The sequence below is a fragment of the Camelus ferus genome, chromosome 6, assembly GCF_009834535.1.
Source record: "Camelus ferus isolate YT-003-E chromosome 6, BCGSAC_Cfer_1.0, whole genome shotgun sequence".
In the NCBI taxonomy this organism is placed as follows: domain Eukaryota; kingdom Metazoa; phylum Chordata; class Mammalia; order Artiodactyla; family Camelidae; genus Camelus; species Camelus ferus.
Window position 1 is genome coordinate 72,540,577 of NC_045701.1, and position 19,581 is coordinate 72,560,157.

The window sequence follows — 19,581 nt, forward strand, 5'->3', positions numbered from 1 at the left end:
TAGAACAGTGCCTGGTGCTGTGGAAGGAAGAATGACTTTGAGAGCTAACTTAGCTGAGTATTTTGCTAAGCATTTTATATACATGATCTCATTTTATCCCAACAACTTTTGAGGTAGGTATCATCCTGTTTTACAAATGAGGAAACTCAGGTGCAGTGAGATTAAGAAAATGACCCAAGGTCATACATTCGATTAAGTAGCAGAGCCTGGATTTGAATTTGACTCCCTGTGAAATGCTTGACTGCTCCCCTTTCTCTGTCTTCCTTCTGCAGGGTCGGGAACATGGCCAGAAGGGCTCTCAAGCTTGCTTCGTGGACGAGCATGGCTCTTGCTGCCTCTGGCTTCTATCTCTATGGCAACAAGTACTTGGACCCCAGTGACTTTGGCGCTGTCAGGGTGGGCAGAGCAGTTGCCACGGTAGGTTCTCTTCCTTTAGGGAGGGACAGAGGAACTGCAGTGTTAACTTGCAGGTGTTCTTACGTGCAGCAGATGGACATGCCAGTCACATGTCTGTGGAGTCACATGTCTGTGCCCTTACATGTGTGAAGCTCCCACTACACAGTTGCACAGGCATGGATGTGCACCCTCATGTACCCACATCCCTATACACACAACCTCTGCCATCCTGAAGTAGGATACAGTGGGATTGCATGGTGTCTCTGTTCTGAAACCTTTATCTTTACAGAAACTTCTATATTGTATTTTGGTGATAGACTCGGGGTGGGTGGTCTTCTCAGCAAATGTGCATGAAAAGAGGACTTTGCAGTTTTGAATAAATTTTACCAGAAAACTTGGTCTGCCTCCAGTGAGCTGGAGGGAGTGGTTTGTGTGCAGGGCTCATACTGAGTATCTAGGCCTCAAAGAACTTTGGGGATCCCCTCCAATCCCCAAACTAAGAGAATCTGAGTTGAATATTTGACTGTTCGAGGTTTTCTCCAGGGCGTCAGGAACATCGTTCTGGTGGGATCATATCCTTTTTAACTCTGTTACAAGCGGCTCTCCCAGACATGCCTGTATCATTGTTCCTTTGGTAGGTAGATTGCCACAGGCTTCATGCTTTTCTTTCCTCCTTTGTCTGATGCAGGATGAGCCACCCTTTCCTCCTCTTGGTGTAGACATACTCTGTTGCACAGTCTGTTTGGGCTGTTGTCTAAGCATTTCCTGAATCCTCAGTGCTGTCAAGTCTTTTCCCCAGCCTGATTCAGATGTGGTGCCTGCCTCTGTAACAGAAAAGAACAAATCTGACTCCATATTAGATCTGTTTCTTTGGTTTTAACCTTGTGCCCTGTTTTCCAGGCTTAGTCTTGCTAGCTCTACACCTTTTGTAAAATAATGTTGTCTTTAGCCTGAAATACACAGGACAGCCTATTCTCAAGGCTCTGACCTTTAAGGATATTAACACTTTTGCACTTATATAGAGATAACAAGTTGCAGAATAGAAAATAACACTTATTTTCTTAGAGGTTTTATAGGGGCACCATGACCTGACCCACTGCAGACATCTATAAGAACAAAGAATTCCTATACCAAGAAGTTTGCAACAACCAACCACACCCCCTCCCCTCTTTAGTATAAAAGGAGCCGGAATTCTGACTTGAGTAAGATGGTTCTCCAAGACATTAGCCTGCCATCTTCTCAGTCTGCTGGCTTTCCGAATAAAGTCGCTATTCCTTGCCCCATCACCTCGTCTCCCAATTTATTGGCCTGTCGTGCGGTGAGCAGAATGAGTTTGGATTTGGTAACACCACTTGGGGTAAACTGAGTTGTAAACTCAAGATAGACAGACCATGGAATATGAAACGATTCCCAAGTGTTTGCTGAGTGGTTTTTTTTGGGCCCAGCGTTGTCTTATATGCTTTAGGGGTAGAAGTGAACTGTCCCACCCAGACGCAGCTTTGAAGGAGCTTCTGGTTGAGGAGTATCCACATGAACGGGTCCAAAAACAACCTAAAGCCATGTATTGACTCAAGTGACCGCTTCTGTAGGACCTTGGACACAGGAGTGAGCACTATGGGCTGGGAATCAGGATGAGTGCCCTAGGGGAAGCAGGTTTGGATGGAACCTTAGGGATTTGAATAGTTGGAGAGGAGGGAGGAAGGTATAAATCAGTGTTTTATAAACTATCCACTAGGTTGTGCATTCTTTAAAGGCCAGGGCTCTGGTCTTTTTGGGGGTGTGTGTGTGTGGGGAGGGCATTTAGATTTTTTGTTTGTTTTAAAAAAGTTTTTTTTTTTTTAATTGAAGTGTGGTTGTTGTACAATATTATTTAAGTTACAGGTATACAATGTAGTGACTAACAATTTTTAAAGGTTATATCCTATTCATAGTTATTATAAAATACTGGCTATATTCCTCATGTTGTACAATATATCCTTATAGCTTATTTTATGTCTAGTAGTTTGTACCTTTTAATCCACTACCCCTATATTGCTGCCTGCTTCCCTCTCCCCATTGGTACCCACTAGTTTTGTTCTCTGTATCTGTGAGTCTGCCTCTGTTTTGTTATACTCACTAGTTTGTTGTACTTTTTGGATTTCACTTATGAGTGATATCATTCAGTTTTTGTCTGACTCATTTCATTGAGCATAATGCAGGGCTCTGGTCTCGATTAGCCTTGTGCACCACTCAGACCAGGTCTTGCTGGTGGTTGGCATTCGACAAGTATGTGTGGAATGAAATAAAGCTTTAAGGATTTAGACAAAGGAACAGACTCCTCTCAATATCAGCCTTGTTATGTAACATTCCTCAACTTTATACACTCTAATTTACTAAACCAGTTATATATTGTGGAACTGAGGTGGGAAGCCCCATGAAAAGACTGGCAGGACCCCCAGGTAGGGCTGCTACTTTCCTACCAGTGCCATCTGGTTCCCTGGCTGGGTGGTAGTATCTTGCTTTTTGCCTCTATAAAATGGCTTGCTTCTAGGAAAGCAGAACTTACCCCTAAGATTCTATTGGTTCTCTGAGCTCACTCCTGATTGGTCCATTTGTAACACCTCATTTGCATAAAGCTCACTCCTGATTGGTCCGTTTCTAAAAAGCTCATTCCTGATTGGTCAACTTTGTTATACCTTATTTGCATATGATGTTGCAAAGTCTAGACTGGCAGCCTATAAAAGCCTATGTAAACTTACAGATGGGGTCCAGAGCTTGGAGTGTTAACTCTTCTGGGCTTGCCTGCATAATAAACCTGAATTCTTCAACCCTCAGAGTGCTGCTTAGTCTCTTATCAGGATCCAGGTTGTTGCCACAACTGAGCTGTAATACTGAGCTGTAACATACTTTGCTGCAACAGAACATTTAAATTATTTCCACTTTTTTTGTTTTGTGAAGAATGAACACTGGTTGTGGTACAGTTTTTGTTTGGTTGGTTTTTGATCATTTCCCAGGGAAATATTCTCAAAACTGAAATTATTTAGTCAATGAGAATGAATATGGTTGTATCTTTTTAAACATATGGTCAGCATGCTTTTGAAAAAGATTGTACCACTAGAAATGTATTAGTTTGTCTCATCATGGCTAAAATTTTTGAAAATTGGTAGTTTATTCACCTCAATTGGGAACATACAAATCACTTATGTTTTAGACTATGTATATAGGAAAACACTTAAATTTACTGATAAAAAACATGTGTAAATATGTAAAAAACCCCAGCCTCATTAGCCCCTGAACTCCTAGGGGCCTCAGTGGCTCAATTCTAAAAGAGAATGTTTGGGCTCAGTAACCCTCAAGGCTCCTCTGTGCCTGAGATACCTGGCTGCCTGTAATTTTCTGATTCACTAAATATAAGGGAACCTCCTTGGAGTTTTGGCTAAGGGACCCAGAATTAAAATTTATGCTATTAGAGCAAATGTAAATATGAAATGTTGTTTATTTGTGATAGAGGGGTGAGATAAGTTTATCCATTAGCATTCATGCAACTAGTATTTACTGAGTATTTATGTACTTTACCTGTGTGTCTGGCACTGTAAAAGGTACAGAGGTTATGCCCCTGAGCTTATAGAGCTTAATTTCTAGTGAAGTGGAGACAGTCCATATTCAAGGAAACAGTGAGCAAGGTAATTTTGGACGGTGGTTTATTGTGATAAGTAATGAGAGTTCCTGGTGGTTGGGGGTAACTGCAGATTGAGGGTTTCAGCAAAGGTGGCATTTGTGCAGAGCCTTGAATGACAGGAAGAAGCCAGCCAGACCAAGATCTGGGGATAGAGTGTCTTAAAGGTGGGACTACTTCTCTAGACATACCGCCTGCATCAGGGGCCTGCAGCTGTAAGCCTTGGGCAGAGGAGGAATATTTGATGTCTGGTGCTAAGGCTTTTTCTTCCTTGGTTCACAGACAGCTGTCATCAGTTACGACTACCTTACCTCCCTGAGGAGTGTCCCCTATGGCTCAGAGGAATACCTGCAGCTTCGATCCAAGGTAAGGGACCCGTGGGACCCATCTGAGCCAGGCCAGGCCTGGAGAAATCCTGAAGTGCCTGCAGAGCCAGCGAGCATCCCGTGTGCAGCTGGAGGTGGGCTGGGGACAGTGTGGGGATTGAGGCTGGGGGCTTGGGAAGAAGGAGGGGGGTGTTTTAGTGCCCATAGGTTGGGCTACCAGGTGTCGTCAAGCTGGATCCCCTGGTACTGAGGTTGTAAGTCTATAAGGGGCTGTTCGGAAGGCTGTTGTGGGTTTCTGAGAGCTCAGGTGTCTGGGATGACTCAGGAGGGATGAAGGCTCTGTCCCTAAGATCACCCGGCTGACTTCCAAACTGCCTTGTCAGGCAAAACCCAGCTGAAAGAGGGTAATTGCTTTCCTGTCCTCTGAAGGCAACACTAGCGCCTGTCTTAGGCCTCTGAGTGGAGCTGTCAACCCCGCACACTCCATTCTCACTTGGAACAGGGTCGTTGAGTTTGAATCTTTGTCTCCATGTCCCAGAGAGTTGAAGGATCAAGCAAGGGGGCACTTGTGTGGGATGGAAGCTGAATTTGGGGTCAAGTGTAGATACCTTTGGTTCTTCTAGAGAGAGGTTTGTGATAGGTCTGTGTGTCTTTGCACAGCCTGGAATGCCCTTTGTCCCTTAGAAAATTCCTAGTCATCCTTCAGGACTCAGCTCAAACACCTCTCCTCTGTGACACTTTCCTCAGTCATCCTAGGTGGATGGAATAACTAATTTTTAAATTTTTGTTTAAACTTTTCATTATGGAAATTTCAACCATCCACAAGGGCAGAGAGAGCAGTGTGAACCCCTGTGGAACTGTCGTCCAGCTTCAGAAATTATCAACATTTTGCTAATCTTGTTTTATCTACTCTCTCCTTTATTCATTCCTTCATTTACTTCTTTATTTATTGATTTGTTTCTTTTTTTGCAGAAACATTTAAAAGTGAATCTCAGGTTTCATATTATTTCATTTGTAAATACCTCAGTATGTATCTCTAATGGATAAGGATGTTAAAAAGAATACCATTCCATGATCACACCTAACAAAGTTGACATTAGCTCCTTGATAACCTCTGACAGCTAGTCCATATTCAAATCTCCCTTGTTTTCCCTCAAATTTCTTTTTAAATGATTCAAATCTGGATCCAAACAAAGTGTGTGTATTACGTTTGGTTGATGTCTCTTAAATCCTTTCAAATCTGTAATATTTCCCCTCCCTCTTTTTTTTTTTTTCCCCCTTGAGCTATTTGCTTGTTGAAGAAACCAGATCATTTATCCTGTGGAATTTCCCACGTTCAGGATTCGGCCGATTGCATCCTCAAAATGTCATTTAATGGAAAATAAATTCAATGATACATAATTCAAACTATATAATATTTGAACATACAAGATGATCCTCCTTTCCCTGTTTCTTAGGTACCCAATTTTCCTGTCTGGAGGTGATCATTATTTCCTATATATCCTTCCAGAGAAATTACCTATTTGAATTTAATCACTTTATCTTCTTTATTCCTGCCACAGGTGATAGTTGATTACATGTCTTTCTCTCTCTTTAGACTGTAGATTCCTTTAGATAAGGATTGGGCCTTTCTTTTCTCTATCTTCTCCCTCCAGCAATGATGCCGGGGACTGAGTTGAATTTAATGTCTGTTTCAATGCCAGGTTGTACCCTGCTAGCTTCTTGCCTTGGGAGAGGCCCCACAAAGAGGGTAAGGTTTGTAGTCAGAGGACCTGAGGTTATGCCTCAGCTCTGGGAGGTTCATTTGACCTTTTGGAGTGCCATTTTCCTTCTCTGTGAACTATAGTGGTTATACCACTTACTGAGGATTATATGGATAGTATCTGAGACAGTGTATTGTGAATGTAAATTTAACATAGTTATCAGAAATAGGTCAGATGTCTACTAGAAGGTATGTTCCATGAGGACAGAGATGGTCTGTGTTGTGTATCTCAATGTCTGCAGCACCTACAGCAGTACCCAGGACACAGTATGTCCTAAATAAAGGTTTGTTGAATGAATGAATGAATGAAATGTTAATTTGTATCGGAAGATTTCAAAGTCCTTGTCTCAGAGACTTAATGCTCCCTACTTTTCCCTACCCCCTTTTTCTCCATCTAACCAGTGCTATAAACCTTGGAACCCACCAGAGCAACATTCTGCAGAGAGGTCTGGGCCAGGGCAGAGGGTAAGCCCTCTGCCTTGGGGAATCTGCAGAGCAGGCAGGGGGATGGGTGTTGTGAAGACAAGTGCCCTTCACTTGTCAGTCATCTGGAAAGCTGTGGTGCTGCAGGTTCTGGAGAAGTTGACAGCTTTGGAGATGCACTAAGGAAATGCAGCCTGGCATTGACAGGAGGGCAGCACATGGTGGCTGGCACCAGATAACAAGGTGTAGGCTGGTTCCTGGGAGTTATGCCTAGGAAAGGGGAGCCAGCTGGTACTAAAGGGCACAAGTAAATACTGCAGGAGTGTTTTCTTCCATTGGAACACTTATCTGTTCTGTTCTGCGAGACTGATAGAGAAGTGAGTGAAGGGTAAAACATAATTATCTCACCTGTCAAGCCAGTGTCTCTAGGTCCCAGAGTATGCCAGAGCCAGGAGATGAGCTCGGCAGGCAGTGACTTCGAGAAGCACTTTCAAGGTTGGTGCTCAGCTGGCTGGGATCGCAGTGACTCAGCTCTGCATCAGGAGAGGGTGGGAGCCAGCATGAAGTAGTGTTTTCTAGGGGCACAGTGGCACTTTGCTAGGCAGTGAGGGCATGGAGTGGGACCCAGTTGCTTTGGAGAACCAGACTACTTGTGCTCAGGATGCTCATAAACAGAGGTGATGGGTGTGAACTGGCCTGTGCATAGAGCAGAAAGAAGTCACTGTTGGTACAGACATCCAGACAATAGGCTGGAGGAGGCAAGACTGAGTTGATTTTGGCTAAGGGTTTGGGGTATAGTGGACGTATATTAATTTTGCAGCTCAAGAGCTGTTCTCATTCTGGGGAGCAGCATCCAAACTTTTCTTTGGGGAGCTACCCCTATGTCATGTACACACCATGAGGATTGAGTGGGGCTCACCCCCGCCTCAGCTCCAAGGGTGGGCATGTGACTTTGGCTATGAGTGGAGTCCCTTCCTCTGTCCTAGAGATTGATCCAGAGACTTATGGGCACTTGAGCCAATGCTGTTCGGTGAACATCAGTCAGCTTCAGGACTTTTGGGGTGTCCCCCTTGGGACACTGTCTTTTCTGCTGGGTTAGCTGAGAGTATAGGATGTTGGCTTAGAGCTGCTGTCAGCCATCTTGCCAGCATGAGGGGAAAGCCCATCTGTGGATGGAGAGATGTGTCATTTGAGTCCCTAGATCTAGCTGAACCTGAAGCTAGACTCCCACTGGACTTTTCAGTTATGTATGTCAGGAAATTCTTTTTTTGCTTTAGATGATTTGAGTTCACTTTTCCATTATTTGCAACCAAATGTGTCCTGATACACTCTCGGCGAAGTATACTGGATCTTGAAGCATAATTAGGGTTTTGATAGGTCATATGGGGACCAGTAACTCAAGGGAAGAACTGAAATTCAGAAATTCCAAGGCCCACAGAGGGTGAGGAGATAGGATATTGGTGGTCGGTAGAACTTGAGCCACTTTGGACCTAGAGCCAGGGCCTCAGGCTCCTGTTCTGACACCCAGCACCTCTACATCCCTATCTGTAAAGTGGGCCTTCGTCCCAGCTGAGTTTGTAAGAACAGAGATGAGAAGCTTTATTTAATTAAATACTATGGATAATGGAATCCAGCCAGAGAGGAGATCCACAAGAACAGATTTTCCCTTGATGGCTCCTTGTCATTTTAATGAACAACTGAATGATTTTCTATTTTTTTTATTTTTACAAGTATTAATTGAAATTATTCTTTAAGAAAAAGCCTATAGAATTCCCTTCTCCCTCATTTGTTTATTTTTAATCAGTATGAACTCATGAATATTTATTTCATTCTATGGGTTAGAATCCAGAACAATCATTACTTATTTTTATTGCTCAAATTGTTCTGACTTTAGCCATTGGGAGCACCTTCAGGTTGTCTGCTGTGTCCTTTTGATGTGCTCCATCAGTTTTTGAGCACTGTCTTAACTTTCTGGTACCACAAGATGCCCCAGGCTCATCTTTTGTTTTCGTTGCCTCAGCCTTGGAATCAGCCACTTCTCCAAGGAACCCTGGTTCCTTTTATTGGAGAATGGTATTTAGAAACCAAGATGTAGATCCTCGATGTGCATATTGCTATTGGGTGCAATTGTTTCTAGGCTCTTCCAGGAGACAGAGCTAGAAAATATATTTATGTATACTTCCTCATGCGTATATAAATCTATTAAAAATAATTAATTCATACTGATATCTCCAATTTCAATCTAATATCACAGAGTTCATTATAACTTTCTCCCTTAGAATAAGGTGGGGTGGTGACTCTTATTTATAATCATTCCATTGAACTTGAGAAAGACATCTTTGGCATCACTTGGCTCGGGCCTCTAATGTAGAGCTGTGGAAGTGGAAGCCCAGAGGCAGGATGTGATTTCTTCAGGCCTCTCCCCACAGGTTTGTGGCAGATCCTGGACTTGGTCTTGGACATCCAGATACAGATCTTGCCCAGTCTTGTGTTCTTTGCACTTTATACTTGGTTGTCTCCCTTTTTATCCACTTGCAATCTGGGGGAATGTAGCAAGTTGGATAGAAAGTGGAACCAAAGATGCCTGTGCAGCTTCTCCCCCTGGTCCACACCTCCTGGTATGAGCCCTGAGGCCGTGGTGCTGCCTGGGGTGGATCTGGGAAACAGGAGGAGAGAAAGGGGCAATAGAGCCTTCTCCCTGGGATTTCTTTACTTATTTGATCTATCAACAAAAGAGTTAATTCAATAAATATTTGGCATTTGCATTTCCCAATGGAGGAGAGGGTAGACCCTCCAAAGGAACTGGTAGATGCTAGCTCTTTGCTTTGGGGAAGGGTTTCAACTCTTAAGCTGTTGAACAACTGCAGTATCAAGGATAACCATACTCCCAGCTTAGTGAGGATATGATAAGTCAATAAGCATTTAAAAAATCTTGTTGCTCTGCAAGGGGAACTGGAGCAGCGTCTGGCTCTTTAGGAATACATGCCCAAGCCAGGGTGTGTCTTCACCATTCTTCCATCCACCCATTACTGTAACCAACATTAACTTAGCCTGCTCTGTGCCAGGTTCTGCGTGAGGTTCCAGCTCAGAGGATATAAAGGGAAATAAAACTCGACCTCTGCCCTCCAGTTGCTCACAATCTAGTTGGGGGACCAGGCATGAAATCTCCAGTTGCAGAAGATCGATTTGTTTTCATTCCAGCTCTGGCCCCTGATAGCAGCTAACTTCCAGCACAGAGGAATGGGGGCAGGAGCCCTGCATTGGAGGGGCTGCCAACCCAGCCTGTGGGGTAGGGGGACCTGCCGGGAAGGCCTCCTCTGAAGTAGCCTTTTCTAATCATGCCCCTGTTCCTTTGCATGTGCAGTGTCTGTCAACCTGGCTTGGACACTTTTCAGGGAGTTTTCATGCACTCTGTCCCTCAGATTCCCCTTTTGTTGCTTTCTTTTGTCATCATGGAATATTTGTCTGAGAGTATTCTTCGCAGAGGAGGAGGGAAATTGGATCTTTGCTGTCTTGGCGACTGGCTTTCTCAGTGTTTGTGATAATTTCTGCAGGAGCATGAGCTGCATTTAATTTGCTCTGGTTGGGTCATCTAAGGACCAGGCCTGTGGAGTAGAGAAACCAGAGTCTGCTACTGAATCCTGTACCTCCTTTTCAGTTTTCTGCAGACCTAAAACTTTCTGAGTGCTGCATTGCAAACCTGCACAACTTTATGCAGTGACCCTGACCCCAGAGCCTTTCTGATTCAGGGAGTTCATAGCAGTAGGCTGTTGGGCCTTAGTGTGGGCTGGGGAGAGACTTGGTGGGGTCTCCTCCCATCACTGGGGACCCTGAGGGAAAATGCGGCGTGCGTCAAGCATCCGCCTGGAGATTGGGCCCACTATGTTGTGGCTTCTTTATAGTTCCTCGGCAGACCACGCAAATGCCAAGTTGTGTTCTTAATTGCTCTAGACTTGTCAGTGACCTATGGACCGTGGCCAATAATGGTACCCATTTTGCCATGTCTGCATACCTCCTGTATTTTTAAAAACATGTGAAATAAATAAGACCTAAGAAAAGGTATAAGAAATAATTTAGTGGTCACCCTTACGCTCACTGCCCAATTTCAGAAATAATACCTTACTCATATAATTATAGCTTCCAGGGTAATTTTCCCCTGATTTCAGCCTCCCTCATGCATAACCAGAAGCAAACACTATCTTGAATTTATTGGTTATCATTCCCATGCACTTCTTAATACCCAACTATTTATGTATCGATATGATATTTTTCATTTTGTTGACTCTTTTTCCTTTACTTGGTTTTGTTCTAAGCAAACATATCTGTGAAATTGCAGTTTTGATAGACTAGCTTTCTCTTTTTTGGAGTCTAATGCATATGCAAATAAGACGTGTTCTGAATACCACCCAAAATTGCCTCTTGTACCACTTTTTAGCACACTATCACTGGTACTGGGTCACACTTGGAGAAACACAGGCTGCACCATCTGTAGCAGACGCTGGACCAAACTCTGGCATGCATCTACCATTGCTTCGGTCTTTCCCCTGCTGGGTTTGGCCACTCTTTTCCAGCTCTTCTCGTCTCCTAGCTCACCCTGTTTATCTCCTGGGGCTGCTTTGGGCTTGAAGCTGCCTGATGGGATGGTATTTGCTCCTGCTGCTCAGAAGCAGTGATCCCTTTCCAAAGGCCACAGCTGAAATGAAACAAAATATGCCCCTGGGTTTCCAGTGATGGGAGGCCATTGCCTATGCTGGGCGTCTCTCCATCCTGTTCAGCACGATTATCACCATTAGCCAATTCCTCATTTGCAGTGTCTGCAGCTCTCTTGCCTACATGGGCTGCCTTGACACTCAGGGCTGGCTTCCTGCTGCTGCAGAGCTGCTCTCCAACTGCCCCTGCTGCCTGGTTCTGTGGGGTGGCTGGAGGAGGGCAGAGCGCCCTGCTGCCCAGAGATAGTGCTGTGTTGATGGCTTAGCCTGCCCTTCATGACCCCATGGGGCAGGAGCTGGAGAAAGCCCAGCTTCAGCCTGTCTTTGCCCATCTCAGACCCCATCCCAGACTAACCATGGCTGGGCTTCTCATTGCTGATTGCTTTTTCCACTGAAAACCTCCCTGCAGTTTCCTTTCCTGCTCTGGACTGAGGGTGTCCACCATGACCAAGCTGTTTCTACCTCTGCTGAGAGTGGTGCAAGGAAATGGGGTGGAGCTACATGATGGTAGATTTGACGTAGTTAAGAGCTAGGACTTCCTTACTGCTAAGGTGGTTTGGTACTGTACTGGGTTACCAAGGACAGTCGTGAAATCTATATCTGGAAGGGCAGCTTTCCAGAAATATAAGAGATTCTGCCTGTCTGTTGTGGAGGTGGGATTGTGACAGCTCACAGATGGTTCCTAACCTGTCAGATGACCAGAGTTCCCTGGGAGCCTTGAAAGTATAGATTCTTAGACCCTATACTCTAGAATTTGTTTCTAATGATTGTGGGGTGAGGCCTGGAAAACCATTTTTTAAAGTAGGCTTCCTCAGGTGGGTTTCTGATGCTTAGAACAAGTGTTTACATTGACAGAAAACCATGGGCCAGGCATTGTGCTCAGAGCTCTCTCTGTATTATTTCCTTTAACTTCACAACAACCCCAAGGTAGATACTATTGTTACCATCCCTATTTTACAGATGGACAAACTGAAGCACAGACAGATTAAGTGACTTGTTCAAGAGCCCATAGCTAGTAAACTTCTATATTAGTTTTCTGTGATTGCCATGACAAATGACCACAAATGAGATGGCCTATGACAACAGAAATTTGTTCTCTGATAGTTCTTGAGGCTAGAAGTTGAAAATAAGGTGCCAACAGGGCCATGCTCCTTTTGGAGGCTCTAGGGAGGAATCCTTCCTTGCTGCTTCTGGCTTCTGGTGCCTCCAGGTGTCCCTTGTGGCTGCCTCACTCTAGTCTCTGCCTCCATCTTCTCGTCTCTTTCCTTCTGAGGACCCTTGTCATTAAATTTAGGGCCTCCCTGGGCAGTCCAGGATGATTTCATCTCAAGATTCTTAATTATATCTACAGAGACCCCTTTTTCCAATTAAGGTCACAATCACAGGTTCTGGGGGTTAGGACATGGGCATATCTTTTGGGGTGCCACCGTTCAGCCCATTGCAGGGTCTTGGATTGAATCCCAGATAGTGGGTCTCCTAAGCTTGTGCCTGTAACCACTTGGCTTCCCCACTCTCTCTCCTGGCCTGGATGAGCTTCCAGGCTTCTTCTAGGCCAGCAGTCAAGGCGCAGATTACCTTGTTGTATCAGGGAGTTTGACAAACCGGTGTTTTCCTCCACCTCTCTCCCATCCCCTCAACCCTCTGCCATTTCTCCTGAAACCCTTTGGGCTGTTCACCTCAGACTCTGAAATTCTTGCACCTTGATGTGCTCGGGAGGTGAGGCTGCAAGGGCTATGAGGCCATACTCATACTGGCTTGGATGAGATGCATTTTTCTTGCCTCAGTGGCCACGTCTCCAAAATGGGAATTGCCGTGATAGCAGGGCTAGATGGAAGGCCATCATGTAACTAGTAAAGTTGATGGAAGGCACTCTGTGGCTGTCAGGGCGGTGCAGGCGCTTGTTAACAGTGCTAATAATCTAATAGCCTGCTCTTGATTTCCTGCTTCTCACTGTCTTGGCCCCAAGCAGCGATTTTCTACCAAATTAAAATCCTCTCAGCTCCCTTCCTCTTCCTTATAAAAGTACCCTCAAAGCTCTCGCCTGTTACAGCAAGACTTTTTAATAGATTTTTCCTTGTAGAACCATGAGACATATGTCCAATTAGCAGAATAACTTCACTTAAATATACAAATACACTGTTGACAGATAATGGCAGACATATGTGCGGCTGATTTAAGGCAATGTGGTTCGAGAGCTTGGGCACTGCCCCCTCTCCCACCCCCAGTCTGTCTGCAGGTGTCTCCTCCCCTCCCATTTCTTGCTTTGGGGTGAGATCTTCCTGCCCCACACTCTACAGGATGAAGAGGGATGTCTCTGTGCTGTGCCTGGTCACAGCACAGAGAACCTGGGCCACACACCATTCATACAGTCAACTGTGCAGCAAGTACTTATTGAGCATCTACTTTGTGCCAGGCACTGTGTGAGGCGCTGGGTACACAATGGTCTATTCTTGAGGGGATAGAGATCTTTAAGAATTGATGGAACTCACAAGAATGTCCATTTGAGGAGGGCAGGGACTTGATCTGTCTTTCTTTCTGCTGTTCCCTCAGTGCTTAGAGCAGTGCTTGGTACACTGCAGGTTCAGTGAATACTTTGTAATGACTCAGTGAGATAAGTAAACGAGATAATGTCAGCTCTTGCTAACAAGAATGCCCTAAAAGAGATAAAACGTGGTCATGGGTTAAAGAGTGACTGATGCTGGGCTGAGGAAAAGCTCTCTGACACAGGGTTTTCAGTTGAAACTGAAAAGTGATGCAAGAGCCATCAAGGGAAGAGCTGGGAGAATATTGTTAGAGGCATTAAATAGGTGGCCTATTTAATGTACAGCCCAGAGCAAAGTGACCATGCAGGGCTCTGGCTGGGTGGGGAGTCAATCTCTGCTTCCCATGGCCCCACTGCCCCGACCCACAGTGGATGGGAAGCTCCCAAGAGATGACAGCTTCAGGCTGTGGATGGGGCATGAGCGAGAAGTCCTGCTGAGCTGACCTTGTCGTGGTGATGCTGGTCTAGGACAGGGAGGGATCTTCATGACATGTGTATGACCTCAGTTCTTCCTATGCCTGTCCTGCAGACCCCAGCAGGGATGAAGGGCAATGGAAGAATGCAGGCCTCCCCCACCAGCGTGACCTGGTTGCCACACTGGGTAGAGAGCAGTTGTGATTGTGGGGCGGAGGTAAGGAGGCTGATGGAGCCAGGGCACTGGGGTTGGGGTGAGGAGTGGGCAGCCGAGAACCCAGTGGGAAGGTGGGACTGTGCATGAGCTGAAATCCCCATGGATGCTCCAATGTCCCATTTGGCTTCACTTGCAAAACACAAATTCAAAGATAAAGTTCAGCATTTCAAGACAGCTACTCTGTATCAGTTTCCTAATGCTGCTATAACAAACTACTATAAACATAATGGCTTAAAACAATATAAATTTACTCTTTTACAGTTCTGGAGTCAAAAGTCAGAAATGGTTCTCACTAGACTAACATAAACGTGTCAGTAGGGCTGTGTTCCTTTTGGAGGCTCTAGGGGAGAATTCATTTCCTTGTCTTTTCCAGCTTTTATTGGCCACCTGCACTCCTTGTCTCAAAGCACCCTTTCTCCACCTTCAAAGGCAGCAACGTCTGGCCCGGTTTTCACGCTGCCACCTCTCTGATTTTCTACTTATGCCCCCCTCTTCCACTTGAAAGAACCCTTGTGATTACACTGGACCCACCTGGATAATCTGAGATAGTCTTAAGGTCAGCTGATCAGCAACCTCAATTTCTTCTGCAGCCTTAATTCCCCTCTGCCATGTAAGGTAACGTTTTCACAGGTTCCAGGGATTAGGTCATGGACATCTTTGTTGGGGGCACATTATTGTGTCTTCCACATTAAACCGCAAGTGTGGAGCCCTTCTGAGTGTGGGGTGCAGTGTGACTGCACTGGTCGCATGCCCATGAAGCTGGCCCTGGGAAGAGGAGGCTGCAAGCCGTAAAGTCTTGAGATAGGAACGAGCATGGCTTGTTCAAAGACCTGAAAGGAGGCTGGCATGATGGAGTCGATGGCGGGGTGTGTGGTACAAAATGATGCAGGAGAGGCTTGGGTTTAGAATACGATGAAGGATTAGGAACAGCTGGCAGGAATATGCCTTATATCTTAATAAAATATATCTATATGAAAAATTTCAAGTGTAATTTAAAGCAGAGAGAGTAATATGGTGAACTCTATACCTGGCTCCTAGATCTAAAATATGTTGCCATAATTCTTTCAGGTATTTATTTATTTTTGCTGAAGAATTTTAAATTATAGAAATCCTGGCATGTCATCTGTAATTTCAGTGTGCATCTCTAACAACTGACATTTTTCTAAATATTCATGTCATTGTCACAGTGAACGAAATTAACAAGAATTCCTTCACTTCATCGAATTCCTGTGTGTGTTCAGTTGTTCCCCAAATACCTTGCCTGTTGATCTTCATGTCACACCTGAGCTTTGCACCCATTTCCTCTTTCTGAGGTTAGAGTGAGTCTTCCTTCCCTGTATCTTTCAGGATTTTGTTCTTTGTTCCTTCCCACTCCTGTCTCACACCCAGGCCCATGACCTGAAAAGGGATAAAGAGGAAGGGAAAGGAAGCAGGCTGGCTGGATGTTATTCTGCTTGTGGCTTAACTGGTTTTTTTTTTTTTTTTGCCTGTAATTGCCATTCCAGAAATGCCCTCACTCTTCTAGCCACAGAGCAACTGTTGAGAACAAATTAATTATGATCTTCTCTGTGTGTGTGATTAAGGGGCAGATGGAGGGAAGGGTTCTCTTCAGTTTTTCTGGCAACTAGGTTCCCAAATGGATGCTTTCCAGAACAAAGAGTGCACGTCCTGGGCTCCCGTGGGCATCTGGGTTTGTCTCTGTAGTGGCAGGCTTGCTCACTGGCAGGCAGAGTCACAAGTTGTCAGCAATAATATTATTAATCCCTTAAATTTGCAGCATATTTGCTGTTTGCTGAGGGTTTGCACACTCACATCAGCTCACTTGTTGGGATTTCAGGGATGCTGGAACAACTTTCTATGCTTAATACCTCCCTAAATCATTGCTGATGCTTGTAATTCCACCCTTAGAGATTAATTCCTTTGGAACAAAACTGCTTCCTATTAAAATGCAAGTATCTTTGGCAGCTGTGTAACATGTTTTATTCGTTAAGTTTTCTTAGCCACTAGTGTCTGCCTTCCCCAAATGCCCCCTCCTGCAACTTTCTTTTTAGGATAGCCTTCTCTGAAAGAGAACCTATGTTTGGAACCTATCCCATTCCATAGAACTCTGTTCTCAGTTAGTTGCTGAAGCTGGAAAAACAGATAGAAACTCCTGCCAAGGTGTCACTGACTGATAATAATTTTCTGTGTTATCATCTCTAGGGAGTATTTATATTTTAAGTGGAACTTTCTGGAAACACAGTGCTTAGTACAAAGGAACCTGTACCCCTTCATCCTGTTATGTCAGTGGCTTTGGCCTTAGATCTCCCTTTTATTGGGCTCCCTTATAGAGACAGTTATCCAGTTCGTGTAACTCAGATTAAGTATTGGCTTGGAGTGCCATTCATTGTGGATCAGGGATAAAGTAGAGCTGACTGCACATAACATAATGTCCATTTTGCAGAAGAAAGATCAAAGTGTAACAAGATCTAGTTGGAATGGGGCTAAAATTAAAATTTTGTTTTTAGAACCCCAGTAACACAGTTTGTAGATTTAAAGTTAGAAGACACCTTAGAAACAACCTAACTCTGGGAAAGCAAATGCATTTCATTTGTCAACTCCGGTTGATACGTGGTGGTTGTCTGAGTGCAAGGTGGAGAATAAGTGAGTGTTCACCGGGGCTCTGTGAGTGGGTGCTGTAGTTGATTAGTCATGTGTGATGGGTGCCATGGTAATAGAGAGGGAGGCATGTATGCCACACATGTAATCCTGGTTCTTTGCAATCTCTCATTGTACAGATGGGCCAGTTGAGGTCCCCAAAGCTGGGATGATTTGTTAAGATTATATAAGTAGGGGCAATAAATTAGGGGTAGAATTGGCCCAGAATCCAGGCCCCTTGAATCCTGGTTCAAAAACCTTTTCTTTTGAAGTATCTAGATATTTTAAGAAGCATTTCACTGTGGTTAAAGAGCAGGCAGTCTTGGTTTCAGACTGCCTGGGTTCAGGTCATTATTAACTGTGTGTCCTGAGCCAAGTTGTTTAACCTTTCTGGACCATTGCTTCCTCATCTTTGAAATAGGGGATGATAATTGTGCCTACCTTATAGAGTGGTTATGGAATTAAATGAGATAATATGCATATAAAGTATTTGGATTAGGGCCTAAACATATTAAGTACTTAATATGTGTTATTTAAAATGGTACATTTTATTGCATTGGCCTTCTAGATTATCGTTGGATACAGACAAGAAATCTTCCCACAGTCACCCTCTCTGCAGTATCCCACAGAGTTACCCTTCAGATACCTGCTTCTCTTCCTTCCCTATTGAATACTCTGGGATTTTCTGTTTGATGTGCTCCTAGAATTTGTAATTTGGTGTTGAAAAGACCCACAGTACTAATGACCAAGTGTGAGATGGTGCTAGGTCTGTAAATGCCCACGGTTTGGGGCGTCATACTTCACACTCCACAGAAGTTTGTTTTCTGGGGCATTGACAAAGCCCTGGAGGCCTGGTGGGGTTCCCCAAGGACTAGCTGCCAAATGGGGCCTCCGTGACCATTTTGCCTGTTCTCTCCTTGGCCAGAATACTGCTATAGCATCTCCCCAGACCATCCCTGCTCCCCTGAGCTGGTGTGTGCTCCCCCACCCCCAGCCTAGTTTGCAGACTGGACATCAATGCCCAGCTGGTACCTGCTCCCTCCCCTCACACCCACCTCTCCCGTGGGCTTAAAAAACTGTGCTGGGGTCCTCTTCATGTCTTAGTCTGGCCATGTAGGCCCTTGTCAGTGGTCTCTTTGGGTGACCTTGAGTGGGAGGCCTTGAGAACCAGAAGGAGTCCGTGTAGTTCTGGATGTCTGGCCTGGGGTGGTGGGACTTTGAGCTGACTCCTGCAGGATGAATGGTCTGCTCTAGCGTGCTCATTTCCTCATAGAAGCAGTGCCTGGTGGCTCCTCTGGGAGTGCATAGGGGAAGGGAGTGGCAGTGGTGGGGAGGGCTCTCTGGGTGCTGTGATGGGTGTGTGGCTTCTGTTGAGTGAATCATCTATGATTCCAGTCCTAACTGATTGTGGGGGAAACACCTCTTCTCTGGATCCTCAAGTAGAGGCCTCCTTGGGGTCTGCCTGCCTCTCTGTCCCCTGCAGAGAAATGGGGGAGTGGGGATTGTGGGAAGGATGCCATCCTCATTGGAGGATGGTCATGCCATTGTCCCTAACATTTGGAAGCTCTGTCGCTCTGGGCCTCTCACCTTGCGTCATAGCCTAGTTTGTTTGCAACCTGGTCATGTGTGGGGTGGCTTCCCTGCTTTTTGCTGTCTGGGCGCAGAGCAGAGCAGATGGTCATAGTCCAGAGCTACAGCATGGGCAGGAGCCCAGTTTTTTCCAAGGGAGGTTGAAAAAAAAGGAGGATCAAGAGGCACACTGGAGATGGAAGTCTGGCTCTGCCGTTAGTTCTGGGATGGTGGGTGGTAGTTGCATCATCTGTGAGAGGGGGCAGTGGAGGTGAGGAGAATGGACCAGGCTGGGGCTAGGAAGAAGTGGGGGGAGTGAGGCCTGGGTCCAGGCTGAAGAGGGTTTTGACAGGTGAGGGGAGAGGGGTGGTGAGGTTGTGGAACTGCTGTGCAAAGGCGGAAGGCAGGCGGGGGATGGTGGAGGACTGATGGTGCAGGACTTGGTGGTGGGGGGATAGCGAGCGAGTGGGGAGGGTAAGAGATGAAATCAGAGTGCACCTGGATTGCATCATGATGGACCTGGTAGGAGTTTGGTGGGGACTTTTGGAAGGTTATCACTGAAGACTGTTCTCCTTTTCCACTGTGGTCAGTGTCCTGCCCCTTCCTGATCTGCCTCCCTGGGCTGCTCAGTCCTGTGGTCTTGTCCAATGTCTACAGTGACACCTTATTGCCTCCTGGGCCTCCCTTGCTTCCTTCTCTGAATAGCTCCCCGATCGCAGTTTGTGTGTGTGACTGGTGCTTTCCAGGCCCCTGTATGTTCATGAATTCGTTCCTAATCTCCGTGTTAGCCGGCTTGCTGGAACAGCTCCCGGGAGCCCAGACTCAGCCAGGTGCTGTGACAGCCATGTGGCCTGGCCCTGGGAAATAGCTGGGGCTAAGCTGAGGGCGAGAGTCAGGAGGTTGTGAGCATGTGGGAAGGGCAAAACTGGGG

The 19,581-nt window shown here is 45.5% G+C and overlaps 1 protein-coding gene across 5 annotated transcripts in view; it reads left to right on the plus strand.

Moving 5' to 3' along the window:
- The window catches only part of ADCK1 (aarF domain containing kinase 1), a 136,557-nt gene that overhangs the window by 5,890 nt on the left and 111,086 nt on the right, over positions 1 to 19,581 (plus strand). For 4 of the 5 annotated variants that reach the window (XR_004320871.1, XM_032482447.1, XM_014559164.2 and 1 more), the window contains exons 2-3: positions 273 to 417; positions 4,334 to 4,417. Coding sequence is in view for 3 of the 5 variants with exons in the window: in XM_032482447.1 (XP_032338338.1) it covers positions 283 to 417; positions 4,334 to 4,417 (219 nt within the window). In the remaining 2 variants the exon portion in view is untranslated. The remainder of the gene's footprint in view (positions 1 to 272; positions 418 to 4,333; positions 4,418 to 19,581) is intronic. The other variant, XM_032482448.1, reaches the window with a different exon arrangement.